The sequence below is a fragment of the Drosophila willistoni genome, assembly GCF_018902025.1.
Source record: "Drosophila willistoni isolate 14030-0811.24 chromosome XL unlocalized genomic scaffold, UCI_dwil_1.1 Seg142, whole genome shotgun sequence".
NCBI classification, from domain to species: Eukaryota; Metazoa; Arthropoda; class Insecta; order Diptera; family Drosophilidae; genus Drosophila; species Drosophila willistoni.
In genome coordinates this window covers 8,677,149-8,699,442 of record NW_025814053.1, presented here as the reverse complement: position 1 = coordinate 8,699,442, position 22,294 = coordinate 8,677,149, and the positions used below count along the sequence as shown (strand labels likewise).

The 22,294-nt window shown below is 38.1% G+C and overlaps 3 protein-coding genes and 1 non-coding gene across 4 annotated transcripts in view; 1 reads left to right on the top strand and 3 right to left on the bottom strand.

Annotated features, from left to right (window-relative positions):
- Window positions 1-9,545, bottom strand: part of LOC6644804 (bromodomain-containing protein DDB_G0280777) — a 47,583-nt gene extending 38,038 nt beyond the window's left edge. Inside the window, exons 1-3 of the mRNA XM_023177091.2 lie at window positions 9,341-9,545; window positions 4,537-7,954; window positions 3,342-3,956 (exon numbers count right to left, since the gene is read on the bottom strand). Coding sequence (XP_023032859.1) covers window positions 3,342-3,956; window positions 4,537-7,945 — 4,024 coding nt within the window. The 5' untranslated portion in view covers window positions 7,946-7,954; window positions 9,341-9,545. The remainder of the gene's footprint in view (window positions 1-3,341; window positions 3,957-4,536; window positions 7,955-9,340) is intronic.
- A 1,438-nt stretch (window positions 9,546-10,983) lies between these two features.
- LOC124460578 lies at window positions 10,984-11,576 on the bottom strand. The gene is made up of 2 exons (XM_047011676.1): window positions 11,343-11,576; window positions 10,984-11,272 (listed from the first exon to the last, which is right to left on the bottom strand). The coding sequence occupies exons 1-2, from the start codon at window positions 11,496-11,498 to the stop codon at window positions 11,063-11,065; spliced, it is 366 nt and encodes a 121-aa protein (XP_046867632.1). The 5' UTR covers window positions 11,499-11,576; the 3' UTR covers window positions 10,984-11,062.
- Window positions 11,577-11,709: 133 nt separating this feature from the next.
- On the bottom strand, window positions 11,710-21,928 carry LOC6644808 (nuclear pore complex protein Nup205). The gene is made up of 11 exons (XM_023176945.2): window positions 21,827-21,928; window positions 21,597-21,742; window positions 21,069-21,497; window positions 20,437-20,999; window positions 19,782-20,357; window positions 15,746-17,306; window positions 14,322-15,670; window positions 13,162-14,253; window positions 12,934-13,091; window positions 12,139-12,318; window positions 11,710-12,062 (listed from the first exon to the last, which is right to left on the bottom strand). The coding sequence occupies exons 1-11, from the start codon at window positions 21,831-21,833 to the stop codon at window positions 11,836-11,838; spliced, it is 6,288 nt and encodes a 2,095-aa protein (XP_023032713.1). The 5' UTR covers window positions 21,834-21,928; the 3' UTR covers window positions 11,710-11,835.
- Trnak-uuu lies at window positions 18,521-18,593 on the top strand. Its single transcript has one exon. It is a non-coding gene; the product is annotated as a tRNA-Lys (tRNA).
- Window positions 21,929-22,294: the final 366 nt, after the last annotated feature.

The following is a 22,294-nucleotide window of genomic DNA, read 5'->3' as shown; positions in this document are numbered from 1 at the left end:
AACAACAGCAAAAGCAAGAAAAAATTATAAATGAAAAGACATTTTTGTGTGTGTGTGTGTGTGTGTGTGTGTGTGTGTGTTTATTCATAAATCAGTTGCAATTAAAATTAACTGGGGGGAAAATGCCAGGCTAATTGGATTTGTAGTCACAGGCACAGAGAGACACAGAGACTGCATCTGGTTCGGTATCGGTATTCTCGGTCCGTTGTATTTCTCTGCCACTTGGACACTTGGAACGATGAAAAGTATGCCGGCAAAAAAAAAAACGGCACCGGCATAAAACACGTGTGTGTGCAGAATAAATATTTCATACATATATAGGTATATATGTACATATATGTATGTGGGATATATATTTTCTTTTTTACTCATGGGGCGGGGCGTTTCACAGTTTTTTTTTGGCCACTTTAGACATTCATTTTATTGCACTTTACACTCGTTTCACGTGAACAAAACAAAAAGAATATTGATAATTAAGTAAATGATTATTGTACATTGTAGTATTTGTTTAGCTAATGAACACAAAATTGAGCAAATAACACACACACACACTAACACGCACACACAATAATTGGTAGTAGTTATTGCTGCTAATGTTAAAAAAAAAAAATGTAAAAAAAAAAGGAAATCAACAATAACAAAACAACTATTCAAAACGCCGACTACAGCAACAACAATAACAATAACAATACCAAAAACAACAACAATAAACGGCACACTATTATCATCAACACGCGCATCCCACGACGCGTCGTTCGTATTCACGTTCCACGTTACGTATACGTAATATGCCCGTCGTTTTAGTTATTTTCAATTTTTCTCTCGTTTTTTTTTTTGTTGTTCGCTCCTTCGTCATCATTTGTTGTTTAATGATCATTATTTTTAATAATATACCCCTCAAACACGAACGTCGTCTGAGAACCAGCAGCAGCGGGCATCGCTTGCAATCGTCGACGTCTAAATGCGCACTAAAAATCCCAACTTTGCCATCGTTCCGCCTCCGTTTTCTCAGTGACGTTGAAACGGCGGAATAACGCGGCCAAAAAGGCAATGCCAAATCCTTTAATATCTCCCTCTCCTTCTCTCTCTCCCTCTCTGATTTTCTCTCTATCTCTTCTATGTTTTGCTTGTTTACTCTCTCTCTGAATATATACCTATATATATTTATCTCTATTTCTTGCCCACTGTGTCTGTGTCCCACTCTCTATGTCTCTTGGCATTTTTTCATATACCGCAAACAATGTTGTTAGAAAACTTGGGTAACAGAAGCACAGAAGACAGTGAGTGAAAATAGACTACATGGATAGAGAGACAGAGGCCAGGCTTAGAAACGTTTCTCTACTCTCTCTCTCCCTCTCACTTTTTTTCTTATTTGTTTATCTCTGGGTGTGTGTGTGTGTGTGCAAGTGTTTGGTATGTGTTATAGTATGCGAATGTTAACATGGATGAACAAACGTCAAATAGAACATGTGCTAATGAATTATCAACTGTCAGCAAAGCGCAAAGTGCACACACACACACACACACACTCACACAGAGGAGCGTGGAGTGGTGTATTTTGGGGTGGGGTCGAAGATAAGGATGAGCAAGCAAAAGTGTTTTTTACAAGGACCAAATGTATAAAAAAAAACGTCGCAAATTAATAGCATACTTATTAGATGCATAAGGTTCCCTATATAGGATTTCTATGGGGTAAAAGTGAATTTAGTAAGATATCATAGGAGAATAGAAGGATACAATTCACTTTTTGAAAACTATATAAAGTTTTGAAAAAGTCTACGTCTTAATAATTGTCACCTATCTAGATCTTTATCTCTTTGTTTATATCTTACATTTAAGACGTTTGAGTTAGCGGCATTAAAAGATACCCGCTTATCTATTAAAAAATTGTCTTAAATGAATGCTTGCAGCTAGCAATATTTTCAAATTTTCTGTATACTTTTCTTAAGAGAGCAAATATATCCATCAGATACTGCATGAGAATAGTGTACTTTATTAATCCCATATTAACGGATAATATATTCATTCTATAGGCAATTCCAACAAGAAGCTAATATATTCATTCATTTTAATTAATTGGAATTCAGAAAACAAAGCAAATATTGCAACTGAGACATTAAATTTTAAGTTTTCATTGATATCCATCAGAAAATTTGTTTTAAATATTTCAAAATAATAAGTAATTTGAATTCTTTCAATTAAAGTCAGTTCAGGAAAGTTTTATAAACTGCAAGAGTTTGTATAAACATAACAAATATTGCAACTAAAACATTCAATTTTCATTAATATAAAGTAAATGTTTTCATCATTACATATTTCGAAATTTTAAGTAATTCTGATTTTAAGCATGTGAAATCAATAGAAAACAAATTTAAACACATTCTACAAAAATATTCTGAAGCTATTTCAATTATGCATTAGCTTTTGCCAAAGAACTTTATTTTGGAAATTGAACAAATTCCAAACGAAAACTAAGTTAAATTAACTGCATAAAAAATGTATTACATATTCTTCTTATTTTTGTTACTTTTTTTTTTTACTTCATTTAGAGCTGGCTTTTTGAAAAAAGAATTAATTAATCCTACCCGTCTTTTTTTTTTATAAATCTGAACAATAAGTGAATTTCGAATGAAAAGAGCAAATCAATAACTGACTTTTCAGTTAGTTCCCCCCCCTTTCCCAAGAACCCTTTCGATGCAAAGAGAGCAATAGCACAAACCATTCGTAAAATGGAAGCAAAATAGGAAGAGGAATGTATGCATGTTGCCTGCTTTTAGGCGTTAAACGCAACTTTTGTAATATGCATTTTTTTTGTTTGTATGCACTGCGCCTCTGTCTGTGTGTGTGTGTGTGTCTGTGTCGAAAGGTAAATGACATCAATGGAGGTTGGCTGGCTTGTGGACGGAGGCGCCTCTGCTGCTGCTTCTGCTGGCTTTCGGTATGCGTTGACTAGGCGCTCGAGTCGTGTTTACTTTTTTGCTTGCATTTTGGCCTTCGTTTCCGTTTGCTGCTTGCCTGCTTACAGCTTCCGGCTTTGGCCAACACACACAAACACACTTAGACACAGACACACACACACACACACACTTACACACACACATAAGGCGAAGAGCGCAACTTATTGTGCGCGCGCCTAAGTATATGCAATGACTTTTTCACAGCATCACACAGATAGAGCTAAAAAGCAGATGGAGAACTCAATCTTTCATCCTTCTTACAATGAGTTATAGCTAAAATATATATGAATCGCCCCAAACAGCTAGCAATATGACTATATATAGTCGATTTTCCCTATATTTATATGTATATACAATAATTGAAGCAAATAATTATCGACTTACCGCTAGGATCGTGATGCGGCGGGACTCCTGGTGGCCCTGCGGCCTGCTGCTGATGCTGATGATGATGATGCGGATTCGGGGCACAAAATGCACTAGCACCACCACCCAATGTGGGCGGCGGCGGTGGCGGTGGTGGCGGATAAGCACTGGCCCGATACGATGGCGGCGGTGAACCGACATCACAACGTTCGGGCGGCACCGATGGCGGTCCAGCCAATGGCGGACCATAGTGAGCCTGCGGCGGTGGTGGTGGGCCGCCATAATGATGCGGTGGTGGTGGTGGACCTCCATGATATTCAGCCGCTTGCTGATAATGGGCATGGGCATGGGCATGGGCGGCATGCGCCGCATGGGCGGCATATTGATGCTGATGATGCATGTGGAGGACGCTGCCGGCTCCAGGTGCCAATTGATGGGCATGATAGGCAGCTGCTGCTGCGGCCGCTGCTGCAGCGGCGGCATACGATGGCGGCGGTGGACCATGATGATCGGGTACAGCGTGCTCTGTGTGAAGACCCAAATCGGGAGCATGATACATGCCAGCGGTAAGAGGTTCGCCAGGCAGCAAAACATGACCAGGAGGTGGTTGCGGTGGCAACGGTGGCGAACTGTGAGCTGTTCAAAGAAATGGGGGAACAAACAAATTCAAAATGCATATTATTCACTAATCTCAACCAGAACGTTACAGTTATCCTTGAAGATTACTACAAATCGTTTTGGAATTCATAACATTTCGGCCTGTTCTCATTGGAATCGTTGGAATTTTGAGACCTTTTCTTCCGAGCCAAAATAAACGGTTTTAAATTTGTTTTACTTTTTATTCAAAGGAATAAGATAAATGTAAAACAAAGGCGGTTCTAGAGATGTCCTAATTGGTGAAACTTTGCCCTTTAAAGTATGCAATAGATTGGAAAAGTATTCAGTATTTCAACTAATTTATAACTTTTTGTATGATTTGTAAGCAAAAAAAATATTGTCTATAAACAATGTTTGCAGAATTATTTTTTGTCTTGTGGACATTCCAAAATTTCCTAATTAATTAAATTTCCTATCAAAAGGGCATTTCTTAAACTGTTTATTGCATACTTTAGGGGTCAAAGTTCCCCCATTTTACGGACTAGATCCGTCAATGTGTAAAAAATATCAAATAAATATATTAATTTCTTCTTTTTTTTTTGTTTTGTAGTGTACTCACCCTCACTTAAGCCAGAACCAGCGCCAGGTGGCAACATACTGGACAATGCACTTAATGGTGTATACGATTTTGGTGGCTCCACTGAGCCGGGACGTAGGACACGCTCTTCGGTAACGCTCGACTGGACACGATATTGCATTTTGCAATATGCCTCTTGGGCGGCACCATTGCTGGCATTGACATAGACACCGGTAATGGTGACATCGGTATCCTGGACAATTACCACACTGGATGAGGTGGGTCGACTGCAATCCTTGGCATCTTTTGTGCTGCTTGAATCCCGATAACCGGTGGTTGTTATTGTCGTATCGGTGTTGGTCTCTTTTGTCTCCTTGGAGTATTTGGAATCGTTGCTCTCATCGATAACATTAGCATTGATCTGCAATTTGCTGCTAGCCAATGAAATATCACGACTTGACTCCTTCACATCCTTGTGATCCTTGGGTTCCTTTTTGATTTGTATCTCATAGGATGAGGTGGAGGACTTGGTGGATGTGGTTGTGGTGCTGGTTGCAGTCGCTGTTGCTGCTTGTTTCCTTTCAGTTTTTGTATATGCCACCATCGATTCGGATTCATCGTAACTTTCAAAGCTACTGCAATCGCTGGCCAGATTCTTATCCAAATGACGTTCCACTTCATAGGTTGCGGCCACAATGGCGCTGGCATTCAAGCTGGCCATGCGCTTGCGTGCCAAAATGCCTTTATAGTCACCGATTAGTTCTTCGGTGAAGGCGCTTTTACGTTTCTTTGGCACTTGTTTGCTGGTCGCCTTGGATCCAGATGCTCCACCTGCTGATGATGATGATGCTGCTGCTCCAGATGCTGATGATCCCGCTCCCCCTCCTGCTGCTGCTGCTGCTGATGATGATGATGTTGTTGCTGCTGTTGGTTTTTGATCCATTTCATCGCTATCATCAGCTGCTGCTGTTGCTTGTTGTTGCGATTGTTGTGTTTGTTTCTTAGTTTTTCCACCACGTTTCCCCGTTTCGGTTGTTTCATTTTGCTGTTGCTTCTTACCAACGTTTTTCTTTTGCAATTTCTTCTTTTGCGGCTGCTTATGAGGTATAAGTAAATGTAAATCCTCTGCCTCACTATCACTATCGAATTCCCAATGCTTGCCAACACCTCTTCCTCCAGGCACATAGCGTAACTCTCGACGTGGTTCGATTTCCTTAACTGGTGATGGGGCTGCCGTTGCCGCCGTAGAAGATTCCACTGTAGCAATGGATAATTGATTCATTGATGACGTCTGTGGCGGCGGCGGCGGTGGTTGTGTTGACATTGACGTTGCTGCCGTAGTAGTTAATCCGGCAACTTCAACCGTTGTCTTATCACCACCCTGTGGCATTGACTCTTTATTGTTATCATCATCGCTACCGTCTAGTGTGCGTATGCGTGGCGGTTGTTGTGTGGCCTTCGAGAGTCCCAATTCATGGGCTGTACGTGATTCATTCTCATATAGGCATTGCACCTTGGCCAAGGCATTCAATGAGGCCATGCGATGTCTTTTGGGTCCACTATAAGTGCTTAGCTTCTTCTCATCCTCCGAATCGCTACTCTCACCGGAACTATCGCTCACTTGAAGATTAACCATAGAGACTTTGGATTTGGTTTGTGCCTTTCTTTTGCCACCTCCGCTTGTGCCACTAGCACTTGTCGTCGTGGTATTTGCATTTGATTTGGATTCTACTTTACGTTTCGTTTGTTTTTTGGTTGAATTTGTTGCCTTTGTTGGGGGGTTATTGTTGGTTGTATTCTGTATAGGTTCGGACTGTTCAATTGGCGTTTCCTTCTCTTTATCTTTATCCTTTTTTTCCACCATCAACTCTTTAGTTTCAGTTGTGTTTTCGGTTGCTGTTGCAGTTAATGATTTCTCCTTTTCTTCTGTCGTCTCATTGGCTGTTTCATCTTTAATTTTTTTCTCATCGTTTTTGTCATTTAACTTAGTTTCCAATTGCTTTAATGGCTTATTATCCTCATCGGAGAATTCGCGCAATTCTTTCAATGATGGCAAAACCATTTTAATTGGTTCCTCATCTTCGGAACCAGATTTGAAATCATATATATCCTTGGTCCCACTCCATGCCAATGAAGCGGCGAGTCTATTGCTGCTTGTCCCGGCCATTTGCTGCTGCTGTAGACGACCCTTTGGCCCCGTTGACTTGGTATATTTGATCTTTGGTCGTTGTTTAACTGGAGCAGATGGTTGTACAGTTTGTACTGCTGCTCCTGCTTGTGGTGTGGGTGGTGCTACACCTGGAGGATTCGTCGTCGTCGTCGTTGTTGTTGTTGTTGTTGTTGGTGTCGTTGTTGGCGCTGGTGATGATGCCACACTACTCACAATCTCCTCCAATTCCATTTGCACTAACTCCGTATTGGAGTCTATTGAACGATTCATTTTACCATTATCCTGATTGGTTTTTTTCATTTTACCACTCTTGCCGGAACCTTTACCATAATCCTTTTTCTGTTGATCTGTGGATGGCTTTTTAGTTATCGTTGATTTGGTCTGTTTACTTGGACTGGTTGGGGCATCTTGGCGAGATTTTTTACTTTGCTGTTGTTGTTGCTGTTGTTGCTTTTTCGTAAGAGATTCTTTGCGTTCCGTTTGAGTATCTTTCGTTGGCTGATCGTGATCGGTTTCTGTTTTTAACTCTGATTTGGTATCGCTTGATTTGGATTTACTCTTATCCTTATCCTTATCTTTTTCTTTATCCCTATCCCTGTCCTTGTCTTTATCCTTGTCCTTATCCTTATCTTTGAGCGGCTCCGGTGAGGGACGTTGACGTTTTACGGCCATCATTTTGCCTGGATTTAGATTGGCAATTACCTTGACAGCCGCTGCTCGGGATTTGGTTTTCACATTCTCCGATATGGATGACTTTAGGCCCTCATTTAAACGCTCTTCACCACTTGGCAGGAGATTATCGAAACCATGGATTTTAATATCGAGATTCTTGAGCATTTTATTAATGGCTCTTGCCTTGCCATCTTCATGTTTATCCTCAGCCTTAACCGCAGAAGAAGCTGAAGAAGACCATGGCTTCGTGGTGGATGATGATGATGATCCTTCTATGGCGGCGCTGGTGGCGGTGGCGGCGGCAGTTGTCCCCGTAATCGATGACGTTGATTGGTTATTGCTGGATGTTGTTGTTGGATCTTTTGTCTGTCGTTTAACAGAAGATTCCGACGTCGTCGTCTTGCTTGATGTTGTTGTTGTTGATGCCTTTTTATCCATCTCCGTCGTCGTCGTCGTCGTCTCGTCTGTTGTTTTTGATTGCTTTCCGGCTCTCTTTTTACCCGTAGACGACGATCCAGATGTTGATGATGACGTTGTTGGACGCATGGAAGCAGCTACAGTTGAGCGTTGCACACGCTCCGCCACCGTGTTACGTTTCTTCGAGACCATATCGATGGCCTAACCGTTGATGAAACAGCAAAAGAGGAATAGAGATAGTGAGAGAGAGAATGAAAGAGACAGAAAAGAAGAGAGTGAAACAGGGAGAGAGTAAAAGAGAAAAAGTCTTCTATTCTTCCTTTTTAGTGCTTTTTTTCAGGCCACTTCACTTTGCAATTTTTTCTTTTCTCTCTCTTTCTTTGATTTAGTTCAAGTGTCGGCGCGTGACAAACAATACGATTCTTAATTGTCCCCGTGTGAGAAGGCACAGAAAAATGTAAACATGAATAAGGTAGGAAGGAAGTGGGTGGGTGGGTGGCAGGTCCTGACAGTTTTATATAATTCCTATGTGTAAAGTGGCAATTCTATCTTAGCGGGGAATGTATTCCCTTTATACATCTTTTTGTTTTTTTCCAGTAAGCGCAAATAATTATTAATTTGTAAATTTTAGTCTCCAAAAAAAATATAAGAACTTATTTAAATTTATTTATAGAATGAAAATAAAATGATTCTTTGTTTAATACAGAATGTAAAATTATCATAATTATTATTACAATAGAATAGAGAATTGTGCAATTTTTTATTTAAATTGAGAGACTATTCTAATTTTTAAACTTAAAAAAAAAAAAACATTATTTGCGTTTACTAAGTAGGAATAAATCAATTTTTGTATGGTTCAAAATTAATGCTTTGGGTATCCTTGGGCCAGGATAATTTGAGGATTGCCAAAATTTTGTATGTACATACTTTTAAATTTGAGTATTTTTTTTTAAACCAAATCTTAGCAAAAAAAACGTCTGGGAATGATTGTCTCAACCAAGTTAATTCTGTCATTAGAACAGGATTAGAGGATTGCAGTGGCCCATTCTACTTTATCACGGCCTTAACTAGTTGTGAATTACAACTGAATAACTTGTCAAAAAGGGAGGTACTGACTTGGATAAACTATTCCTGTCTTTCTAGTGAAAATATATGTATATAAACAATTTATGACCAATATTTCTATACATGTCTGTTTGGCATGTTTTTACCATGTTAAAGTAATTAGGTATTCACCAGTTTATAGTTCAGAAGGCAATTAGAACGGGTTTCTTAACAAATATTTCAGAATTAAGCGATTGAAGATTGAAGAATATTTCTTAGAAATTTTGAATTATTGAGTTTTTGTGGTTTTAGTGGTGGTAATTTTTCGATAAATGTACATACAAAATCAAAAAGTGTAAGCTCTTTTCAAAAGTTTTCAGGATTTGGGATTTGAACAAAACTGAGATTATAAGGCCCATCTTATTGATCAAGAATGATCTGGATTTTCAATATGTATATGGGGCCTTGTGTGTATGTGTGTGTGTGTGTGTGTAGATGTGCATGTTTTCATGTGTCTGTGTAGAAGTGAGTTTAAATATTTACCTCTTTCTCTCTCTCTCTGTTCCTCCTCCTTTTGGAACACTCTCACTCGTCCCACCGTATCTGGTCTTTGGCACTAAGCTCCTTGGCCACAATTTAAGCCAACGGCATTCCTAGGCATGAGAGTTGGTGGTGGCAACACTGGCGGCTTCATCATGAATGATGATGGCAACACCAAGACCATCAAAACTCCAACTCCAAATCCAGGAGGTTTTTTTTTACGAAATTTTGTAAAATTGAATTTAAAAAGTTTTTTTTTTAAAGATGTTTGTACTTTATTTTTGTTTGTTTTTATTTATTTGATTTTAAATTTGATTTCATATTGAATTTTTGATTTTATTTGAAGTTAGTAACTTTTTAGTGTCATTGTTGCTACTGCTCTCTCACTATCTCTCTCTATATATATGGATTTCTCGCTCGCACTCTCTCACTTATACACTTATTGGCTCTCGCTCTCTCTTCGCTTTAAGTGGATTTTCAAATTTTATGCTGTGTTTGGCCTATGGGAAACGAAAATGAAAGATAAAACAATTTATAGAAATGAATTAAAAAAAAAAAACTACAACAACAGCAGCCACATAAATTATGCACTCTGCAGTTGCAACAGCAGACAACAACAACAACACACACACACACACGCATACACTCTAATGAAACACTTATACATACACGCACGCACGCACATACACACACATACACACACACACACACTAATATCCAACAAGCATATCAACAAAAGAAAAACTTGTACACAAAACTGAGCGCGTTTTTCACAAAAAGTTTTCACCAGGTTTTTTGCTCTTGTTTTTTTTATTTATTTGTTTGTTGTCGTGTTTGGGAGCCGGGGTAGTTGATCAATAATTTCGTTTATTTATTTCAAAAAATTTTGGTTTTTTTCGTTGAGAAATATTGCACATTTCTTATCGGTTTTACAGCTAGCCTTTTCCATCCCCATTCCACCTACTACTACCACCACCATCATCATCATCTCATTCACTGGTTTTACTTCATGACACTCCTCCAAGAGTAACGGCAACCCCCTCCCATTTGCCAACATCCTCCACCAACATCAAATTCCTCCCACCCTAACACCCCCTCTCAGCCGTCTTTCAACACAACATAAACGTGAACGTGAGCAGCGTTTTTCTTATTGGAAATCATTTGGCATTTTCATTTCGTTTTGGGTTTTCATTTTAATTTGCTTGACTTTTGATTCTCATGAAAATCTTTAATATGGCACAATTCACAAATCAACGAAATGCAATAAACAAATCGCATTCAAAAAAAAAACACACACACAAAAAAATAAATAAATATATAAATAAACAACAACACACAACCAACGCACGCACGCACATTTCCAACTGTGTGTGTGTAGTGTGGCTGCATGGTCGTATATCGTTTTTGTCTGGTTATCGATAACAGCGCTGGCAAGAAAACGAAGAAAAAAATTTAAGTTGAAAAATGTTCTAAACAAATATATATCCAATTGCAGTCAAAGTCTTTGAAAGACTTTTTATGTATAAATGGATAATATATGGTTTTATCCAGTACCGCTTTCTAAGCCAAAGCAACACAATTTTAAAAGTCTGCAACCCTGAGTACCCCCTTAGGCGTTATCGTACTAAGCCGCCAAACTATCGCAATTTTAAATGTTCGTCAACTCTTTTGCTTTTTAATAATAAGCGTATGCAGTTACAAGGAAAATGCAAAGGAAATGATGTATTATTCCACTTCCTTCTCAACTGGTTCAGCGTTCATAGCGGTCACATTGGTCACATCGGTCAAGGCCCCAATATTCACATCTGTCAACATAGTGGGATATTTAAGGAGTACGAAATCCTTAGCTTTTTGTTTGGTCAAATCATCCAATATCAGCTCATGACCAAATACGTTGCATCTTTCCACCTCTTCGTCCAAAAAGTCAAAGGTTAACTGTTGAAATAGTCCCAATTAGAGAGAACTTACACAGGTACATATGTACATATATCTCTCGATTTCTTACCGTATCCACCAAATGCTCAACAACATCATCGGTGGCTTCCTCCTCTGGCATATTAAGCTTTAGACACTGGGTTACCCATAAATGCAGCTCATAGGTAAATACCAAACGATTTAAACGCGTTATTGCCGAAGATTTGCTATTTTTTGTTTTATTCATGTTTATTTCGTATCGACAGTCTTGTATCAACTAATGACAAGAAAATTCCAAGCAACAACTATGACAGGAGAATGCCAAGCAACAACTATGACAGGAGAATGTCAAGCTACTATGATTTTAAAAATGAAGTAAACGTCATAATGACATATATGTCATGGATTACTTTTTTTGACCTACGACAAAAATTAAAATTGATTTAAAAATGTATATATTTATATATTTTAATTTTGTAGTGTTTATTATTATTATTTAACATTCGTAACAATAAACATAGGAAAAAACATAGCGTGAAATGAAATTTAAATAATAATAATTAATTTGGAAAGTATCTCAAGTCTCATTTTCTATATAATATTGTGGCCTGCTCCTGCACTGGAGCAAATTGCACCAGCGCCTTAATACGACGCAAAAGTGAGGCATTGAACCCCTTACACTTGACCGTATATTCTTCGCTGGCATTGATCAGCTGAGTGCAGAATGTTTCGTTGAATGTGGAGATGAGCAATTGTTTCAATTGAAGAACTTCATCCTGCGAGGCATATAGTACAGATAGATTTGTTGGATCTACCAAAAAGAAGAAAATAAATGGTTTTTAAGTCAAAGATCGTTAGATATTCGAAATGTTATCCCCTTAACTTACCCAAATTGCTCTCGTTAATGGCATTACGATTCTCTTGGATATACAATACGGCATTGCGTAAATAAAAGTCTAAATGTATCCAAAGTAAATACAAATTTTGTTCGGCTATAAAAACGGCTTGCATCAGTTCACTGCGTTTCTCATTGTGTCGCTGGCTAAGTTCCAAATAACTTTGTTTGCCTGCAAAGGAAGAGAAAGAGAGAAAAACAGAGAGTCAAAATAAAGTATAATGAATTTATTCTCAAAGTTCTCACGAGTTCTTCTTAGCCTTAAACTTAATTTAAATTTTTCATTATAATTAAAATTAGAATAAAATAAAATTCGAATAAACCAATTTCTTGAAATCAACAAAATATTCTATCTATCCCAACATATATATATGAATATGTATCAAATCAACAATTGGTCTGGAAAAATATATAGTTCCATATTTAATATGGCCAGAAATATATCCAAGAATAATGAGAATAACAAATCTCGATGAAAGGATTAAATAAAATGATTGATAGTTCAACTCACACAAAGACTAATCATAAGCAGATTAGTTAGCTAATCGCAAGTCTGTTTTTTTTTTTTTTTACCATTAAATTAGAGTAGATTGTTGTCTACCCATTTTAATTGATATTCTTAATGTAGACACAAGGTCTGTCTTCGAGATACTCAAAGAATGTTTTATATATTTTAAAAGTGGAAAAGTGACTTAAACATCATTAATTCACTTTAGATAATAATAAATCTTGTTACAATTACAAGGATCAAGGATCAAGTGGTTCGAAATACATTGTTTAGACTCACCATTTGGTCCAAATGTAATGTTGGGTAACGATGCTCTCTGTTGCAATAGATTATCGGCAATGGATTTCTGTGATAGATAATAGCCAATGGATCCTTTCAGTTGATTCAATATGGTATGCATAATGGCAGTTAGTTTCTTGCCATCTGATTTGCCAGTTCTAAAATTAAAATTAAAAATCAAAATCAATTGCAACTACAGAGAGAAAGGGAGATAGAGGGAGCACTTACAATGGTGTTATATCGTTGATCATTGTGGTTAAAAGATATTTGGATGTCATGCCATCCTTTTCATGACTTGTTACAGCATTGCGACAATATAAGGATAGATTGGCAGCAATATCCAAAAAGTATTTGATATGTAAACTCTGTTGACTTTCATCATACTCATATTCATGCAGATGATGATGATGCTGATGATGGTGTTGTTGCTGTTGATTTATCATTTGTCGTATACTTTGTTCACTAACCGTGAATCTACCAAAAACCACAATCATCAATTGTTGCAGACAACTCAAACGACACCTCAGTTCCATATCGTTTTGTACATCCAGACCATCCTCCAATGTGGTCACATCGTGCGTTGTGGTACGTGCAAATAGATTCGTTATCGCCGCCAATTGCTGCAGGTGGCATAAATCCATGAATGGTGTTGCAGAGCGCAGCATTGCCTCAACCATATCAATGTGGGCGAATAGAAAATTCAATATCTGCAACGATGCCGACATATTTGTCGATCCCAATGAATTCATAATGGCATCACATAATGCCAATGCTGGCAATAATATAGCACGGAAACGTTCATCAATATTGGGTAAGAATTCTTTGGGGAAATTTCTTTTCAATTCGCTGGCCTTGAGATCGGGTTGCATATCATATACCCTCATATTCGATAGCACACCCAATACCCGTTCGCCCAGCAGCAAATGTGCACCGACACTTGTCTGGGCGATGCGCGTAAGGAACGACATACGCGACTCATAGACATACAGGGCACGCAGATTATCGGGCACCGGTTGGAGTATTCCACACAAATCCTCTGTCGATTTAGCCAGGCTATCGAGTATATTCTTCAGATAGCCACGCACCGTAATGAATTCACTCAACGTGCTAACCGCATTCAATTCAGATATCATATCGAGGCATGCCAATGCCAACATACGGCATATATCATGTCCTGTAACAGCATCATGGCAAATTGTATCAATTAGTTTTTCACCAAATGCTCCAATCACTTCGGCAGCCATTTCCTTTTGTTGCATCAACTCATCGCCAAGTTGTAAATGATTATAACCCCTTGAGCTATCCAAACGGGAAACCAAACTGTTGTGGAAGAAAACGGACGATTAATTATTGGTTTAATGAAGGGTTTTTCGTTTGAGTTAACTTACTTTTCATGATAACCCAAATGATCATCGCTACGCAAACGTTTCACAATGCGCAGACAATTGAGTAGAGCACTATAGAGATTGATGCGCAATTTCTGTGATTTCACTTCGCTAACCATTATCCATTCGACAAGTTTTTTCAAAATGAAACGTATATTATTATTGCTGCCATTATTATTACCAAAAATCGGTGATTTTTTGGCCATCTTGGCCATGAACACACCATCGACACTACCACCACCACCACCACCACCACCATGATCAGGAGCAATTGAAGCACCACCATTTGAATCAGTTGTCTGATCTCTGTTCTGATCATCCAGCATGCCCTGATCCTCCATTAGATGACAGCAATAACGCAGATTGGCCAATAAGAGTAAAACCGTTTCGGTTATCTGTATCGAAATCTCGATTAACGGTTGCATCGGTTGCACCTTCATTAGAATCTTCTCAATGATATCGATGATATACTGACGTCGCACAGCAATCTGTAGCACAGCTTCGGGCATGCTGCTAAATAGAATCTGAACCACCTGACACCAGGCGTTCATAAAGTTTAATGTAGCCCAACGATGTGTCCGTATGCGATTGATCTCTATGCCATGCTGCAATAGAGTGGCTATCTCTACAGTGATTGCCTTGCGCTGGCCACTGGCTATGGTGCTCTGTACCATGCGCAATTCATCGTGCAGTATGTCATGTAATTTACGTATGTTGATTAAACTGGTCGATCCCTGACTACCGCCACCAGAACAGGCAGCAGAAACAGCTGCGGCACTTGCATTTGGTGCCTCGCAATCCTTGAGAACCTGTGATATCAGCCGACTATCAAAGAATTCCAAACGCGGCTGGCTTAATGCATGGGAATCGAATGTTAGACAATCCAGCATACGATTCGCATGCAAACCCAGGGCATGCTCTTGCATTAGGGTCAAATTAATGGCACCATCGCCCACGCAAGTGCCATCGACGCCATAGAAATTCGATGTCGGTTGGGTTAATTCCAAGGGCAATGAGTGGATATTTCGTTGCTGTGGATCCGGATTGCTGGCCAGTAGAATGTCACAGAGTAGATTATAGCGTGTCGTCTGGCCATGGACGGCAGCCAATTTGATTTCAATTGCAACACAATTGAGTAGATGGCTCATGGCATGCAGAATATGTTCTTCTCTGGGATGACGGAAGGGCATTGAGTTCAAATGACGTAAAAGGAAGTCATTACATGACAAGCGGAAATAGCGTAAAATTGTCTCCGATGTACGACGATTGGCACATAGGCCATAAAGTAGATTATATATACGTTCCACCAAATGGGCTGTATGTTCACAATATTCATCAACATTTCGTTGTTTCTAAACGGGAGAGATAGAGAGAGAGACAGAATGAGCTAGTTTACCATTTAGAGCGAGCAAAAGCATCGAACTTACCTCTAAATACTTTTCCTGTGCCAATACCAATGAATTTAAACACGCACAATTCATCTCAATGCCCAATTGTTGCTTCTCATTGGCCATAAAATCACGCAGCACATCGATACCCAAAAGGAAGCATACAAAATTCGGCAACGGTTGATTGAGATTCAATAGAAATAGTTCAACAATTGCCTCTTTAATTTGCAATTCAATGCGCAATGGTTTCTTCGTCTCCAGACTGCTGCTATTTTCACTTTCCGTTGGAGGAGCTGCCCCCTCATATGGATTAATCAGATTCAATTGCTCCAATAGCTCATCATGTGATGGTGGCAAATTGCAATCCATTTCCAGGCATTCAACAAAACCTTGTCGTATCTCAAGCTTCTCGTTTGAGCCCTGGGCATACATGGTTAGGATTTGGCCGGCAACATTGGGCAGGACAGTGACAGCGCCAAGTATTTTAATTGCCGCCAATGTATGACGCGGCAGCCAACTGTTGTAGGTTACATATTTGGTGATATTTAGCACATAATCTGGTTTACGACTACGTGGATTCAGGTCAAGAAGCATGCGATTTAGGCCCGATAACAAAATCGGGCAATTCGCTGTCGAATGGGCCTCGAAGAAGGCATTCTGTTTGGACACCGCCATCTCGAGCATGAGTAGAGCATACAGGGAACATTCCTCGAGAAACTCTTTGCCACGAAAATCATTATAATCATCCAGACGTTCGCGTGACTCTTCGATAAGGCGTAGCAAAAGACGCAACATATCCGATTTAATATGTAGACGCAACATTATGTGATAGCCAGGATAGGGATGCTCGTCGCGTTGCTCAAGGAAATCAGAAGCACGGGGCTGATATGTGGCCAAGAGGAAGTATAAAAGTTTCAAACATTTTGCACCCACTTCCCATTTCTCGGCGGGATCTTTGTATGCCCGATTGTAGAATTTCAAGAGTATGGTGTCCAAAATGAAATTGAAATACGCATCATAGCCTGGTTTACGTGAACCAACGCCCAAACTCTTTGGCATATGTGTGGTCATTAGAGTGTGAAGCAGATGGAGAATTCCCCGACTCATCTCATATGTCTCCAGGCGGCTCTCATTCTGTTCGATCTCTTCGGCCAAACTGGATTGTGTGTATGTACTCGCCACCGGTAGGGTTGGTATAATCTGTGATTCCTCCAAATGGAACCAGATGGCTCGTGCCGTATCCTTTGATTTCGCCAGCGCAGCCAGAGTGAAGAGCAATTTCGCCTTGAGGACCAAAGGCGTGGAGCAGGTGATTAAACCCAAAAGAACTTGCGGTGTCTGCCAGTTTGAATGCTCACAGATCATAAGTCTAGAGATCTCATCGTATTCGGTCACCGATTGTATAATACCCATGACAGCCAACAGATGTTCCGCCTCCCGTTGGGTCATACTTCTGGGCATGGCGCGACTACGATAAATGGTATCACCAGTTCCACTAAACCCACCGCCAATGCCACCTGCAACGCCAGCACCACCACCACCACCAACTCCTCCGCCAACAGCACCCATGCTACTAAAGTTGACATCATTGCGCATGTTGCTGAAAAGGGAAGAACAAGAATTGAGGATTATCGTTGGATTTAATGAGATCATGTTAAATTATCCTTACTTCTCTCTCTCTGCTACATCCATGTATACATTTGATCTAGGTAGTTTTGTCTCCCCCTCTCTCTCTCTCTTAGTTTACAATATTCTTATTATATATTTGTTTGATTTAATTGTGACCCTTTTATATAAATTTTAATATGCTTCAACTAACAAACTAAATTCTCTTACAATTTACTTTGAAATGAATCCATACGAATATGATTGAAATTAATAATTTCCAACTAATGAATGATTAGGAATATACGTAGATACTTTGGAATTCGATCAAATGCAAATGAATTCATTCTGAAATAGAATGAATGCTTTAAACTTAATTTATTTGAATAATTAAACTATACACAATTCGTTAGTTCATTTCATTTGAGACATTTTAATGGTTATTTAGATTGTCAAAACGAATGAATATTTTTGAAAAATAAGCATATTCGAATATTTTAAATAACCATTTTGTTTCTTCATAATATTTGAGACATCATGAATTAAAGAACCCCATATAATTTAGTTCTCAAACCGAATGAATACTTTGAAAAATACTATGACACTCGAATTATTTGAATAAATTCGAATATACACATTTTCTTAGCTTTAGCTTGAAGCAAAGAAGCATAAAATTTCATTGCAAATAAATAGAAAAAACGACTAAGTGGAATAAAATGGGATATTTGAATTTCTTTGTTAAACACATCAACAAATTTAAGATTATACCTTATTAAAATATAAATAAAATATACAATTTTCCATTGCTAGAAATCTATGTAAAGAACAAAGAGTTTTCTAATTGCCACACATCACGAAAACATAAATAAAATAAAGATTTTAAAGTCCATAAATTAGAATATGAATGGATTCGAAACATAACAACTCATATTGAAACCCATTCAATTTGTATTAATTGCATTGTCCTAAATTAAGATTCGAATATATTCGACACATAACAACATACATTGCAACCTATTCTCATTCAATTCTTTTCGAACATTGCTTATTCTAATTGATTTTTTTGTCATTTATGACAAATGGAACCAACATTTATGCTATGCTCTAACATTTATGCTAAAGTCGAGTGATCTAACTTAATCAAATAAAAACGTATTAGAAAAGTAATACTCTGTCTGTTATGGGTAGTAATTCAATATCGATATACATGCCCGGGTAGCTCAGTCGGTAGAGCATTGGACTTTTAATCCAAGGGTCCAGGGTTCAAGTCCCTGCTCGGGCGATTCATTTTTTTTTTTAATCTATAGTTTGACTTCAATTTTGAAACTGTATGTCTTTTATAAAAGTAAACAATTTATCCAAATCTAAAAAAATGTATAAATATAACAGCAGATAATCAGATGCAAAAGCTTACTCAAGCCAAAGAGAAAAACTAAAAGGGGAAATGAGGATTTCCATAAATCGGCAGAAACCTTTTCACCCTCCCACAAGAGATTTACATTATATTTACTTCTATAAATCGAGAAACTATTATAAGTGAGACCTTAAAAAGATGTACACTCATATTTATATTTCAAAACAAACAGAAAACTAAATATTTATCAGGTTAATTACCAAAAGAAAAATACAAAAATCATAAGAAATAGAATTGACGAAACAGGGGCAAATAGACTAATCTCTCCCTTTAAAAGCAAAGAAAATTATCTATATTAAACAAGGTAAGTACAATTAAACAAAGTAAGTGCTTGGATCAAATAATAAACAATTAAACGATTTTCCTACCATTTTTTCCCAATGCATAATGGTTCGATCTGTTTGTTTCTGACTTATGTTAAATCAATTTAAGTTTCATCTAAATGTTTCTAATGTTTGAGATCGGATAAATGAGGAATATTATTTCTACATTTATACTAGAAACCTAATAGAACCTTTAAAATATTACAAATTTGAAGTGTATTAGATAAGTCGAATAATTCAACATTAAAGATAACATTATAAATTATTCTCATATTTCGTTTGATATAAATTCTTATACGAAGGTTAGATATATGTATCCTTCTTTGATAATGGATAATAAAGGATGCAATTTTGTAAAGTAAAAAACAAAAATATTTGTGAAACAAAACACTTCAATAACAATAATATATCTAAATAGATCCATTATCTATGTATTTCTTTTTGAAATTTTTAGCCCACTAAGTAATAAGGATTGAAACTGAATGAAGCAACCAAATGTATTCGAATATATAACTCTCTATTCAAGTCATCCGAGTACCCAGAACTCTATTGTACTATTGTATTTGTAGAGTAGGTTGTGCGATAGATGAAATGATTTGCTTAATTCTTAATTTAATTGTTTCTGAGCAAGTCGCTTAAACCCTTTAAAAAACTACAAATTATCAAAATTTTGAGTTATTGGTATCTTTAGACTAATTTGTCGGCTAGAAATTGTGAAAGAAATTACACTTACTTGTAATAGTTGGTGAGGGCTGTGAAAAAGTGATCCCAACTGACGGCATAGGTGGATGTGCCAGACTGTGAATTCTTTAACAAGTTAAAAGCACATCTGGCCGAGAATTTGGTCCGTGTTAGGCCGGTTAACATCTTTAGATACGACTTAAATAGAGTTTGTGGCAACAATTCACTGGCCAAACTAATAAACTTGAACAGCGAAACGGAACGTGATGTATTCTTCAAATAGTTGCCATTATTACTACTTGTTGTTGTTGTGGTTGTTGTTGTAGTGGATCCACCAGAATTTATGGCAACAGCATTACTACCACCGCCACCAGACTCTGCTGGTCCCCAATATTCATTGCAGAGATTAATGCAGGAACGTTTATCACCATACAATTTGGCAACACACAGCATGAGTAGCTCAAAATTTGTATCCAAATTGGCAGGAGGTTCAAGTCCTTCATTGGTGAAGCTAATAACCGTGCGTGCAGATTCATCTGCACGACCACGTAACTCGGAAACTTTGGCATGCATGAAATCTATGAAATCTGTGATGAGCATATGGACACGACGATAAAAGAATTCAGTGCTGCAACAAGAGAAAGAGAGAGAGAGAGAGAGAGAGTAAAATAGTGAGCCAAATTCCATTTGAAAGTCATTCAACTCACGTGTAAACAATCTCCTTTTCGAGTAACTGACGATAGAAGAAACCAAATATATTGGCAGCCAATGCCTCATCAATTAATTGTTCATCTCGATTGATAATGTCACCGGCAGCTGCTTGAAGATTGCTTGGTGCATGCCTTAAACTGGCCAAAGTTAGACCAAAACTATACTTGATAATGCAATCCAATCGAGGCGATTGCCAATTGTTCTGTCCGTAAATGGCATCATGAAAGCCCTTTGCAAAGTCCTGATCAGTAAAAATGGGCAGTCGTGATGTGTAGGAGCTTTGATTTTCGTTATGAAGCAACACGGATGTGTCATACGAGTATAGCAATGCCATTAACATTGTTAATGTGATATCATCGATGCAGCCAGAGGCATCGACTGCCTTGCTATTGGCCAAATACTGAAGCAGACGTATGGCAATTGGCTTGGGCAAACCACGTTGAGCTGACCAATTGAATAGGGACATGGCAAGAGATTTACGTATATCCTCGTACATGCCCAAGACACGATTCTGATGCTTCTTTGAGCCAAATGCCCGATTCTTTGTCAACATCAGGCTCTGGATATAAGAGGAACATATTCATCTCAAATTGCAGCAAACAAAAAATAGATAGTCATGTCTATTTACCTCCTTATCAATGTCCATATCGGTAAGTAACTCCAACAGACGACCCAAGATATTTGTATCATCAACGAGACTTTGAGAAAAGTTTGTTATCAGGTAGGTTATCTCACGTGGCAATTCTGTGCTCCAGGCAACGCCGGCGACAACTTGAAATATATCCCGGAGGGCACAACTCATTGCCTTACGGCCATCATAGTACAATAAAACAGCGACAAGACCACGCGGCAGACCGGGATGATGCATCTGTTGCCGTTGCGCTGTGCACAATAGTTCCACAGCAAAAATCTCATCCAGATCAAACATATCCGACAATATGAGAGCCTCATCGACAATTTCCTGTGAGATTTGTACCTTGCGACTTTGCCCATTCAATTGAATGCCATCCTGCATCACAGCATTCCTTAGCTGGCTGCGACTCTTTTCGCTTTTGGGCTAGAGGGTGATGGAGTAAAGAGTGGGTGAAGAGAAAGGATTATTAGGTTAAGGTTAGATCCTTTTTTTTTTGCATCTTATTTTTTTCTATTGGCTTACCGGGTTCCTTAGGAAATTCGTAAAGTTTTGTTTATATCTCTTGAGACATAGCTCTAGATCGGAGGTAACTGCCTTGGGATTATTTAAAGCCGATTGTATTACACCATATAAATGCTTGTACGGCGCCCACATGTCCTCGGTTATACCTGTTACAAAACGATGAAATTAGCAAAATTAACTGGTTCCTTTGGGCGCCCTAACCCCTCCCTCAATGTTACTTGTCGACATACCGTCCATTGTGATTCCTTAAGTGGGTAAAAACGAATTTGTATACACAATAAACAAGAATTAAGTTAATAAACGCGGCAATTTTGCGCCGGCTTCGTGGTCAGTGTGACCATATGGTTTAATGGCAAAATAATTTCGCATATTGTAGATAAAGCGTGTAGATAAAAGGACGCAAACTATTAAAGGTCCTATTAAATCACTACACAAGCACCCTGTATATTTACTGTTGTAACTCAGTAGTTACAATATCAGTACATTAAATAATGTACTTCATTTTGATATCACTATATTTGCACATATATTCGTAAATTTTTGCACAGTACGGAGGAAACAGAATCTCGCATAGTATTCGAAAACTCAAATATTCTCGAATGATTATCATCTGTGTTTTCCATAAAAAAAAACATTTACAAATTGAAATTCAGTTTTTAAGTATGAACAAATGTGTTATTATTTAAATTCCAAATTGA

What these genes read in the sequence shown, in the direction of transcription:
- LOC124460578 (XM_047011676.1), bottom strand. Translation starts at nt 11,498, where the DNA reads ATGAATAAAACAAAAAATAGCAAATCTTCGGCAATAACGCGTTTAAAT. An exon ending in TTGAGCATTTGGTGGATACG is followed by an intron (nt 11,273 to 11,342) that starts GTAAGAAATCGA and finishes CTATTTCAACAG; the next exon opens with TTAACCTTTGACTTTTTGGA.
- LOC6644808 (XM_023176945.2), bottom strand. An exon ending in GCCCTCACCAACTATTACAA is followed by an intron (nt 17,307 to 19,781) that starts GTAAGTGTAATT and finishes TTCCCTTTTCAG; the next exon opens with CAACATGCGCAATGATGTCA. An exon ending in CATTAACGAGAGCAATTTGG is followed by an intron (nt 12,063 to 12,138) that starts GTAAGTTAAGGG and finishes TCTTTTTGGTAG; the next exon opens with ATCCAACAAATCTATCTGTA.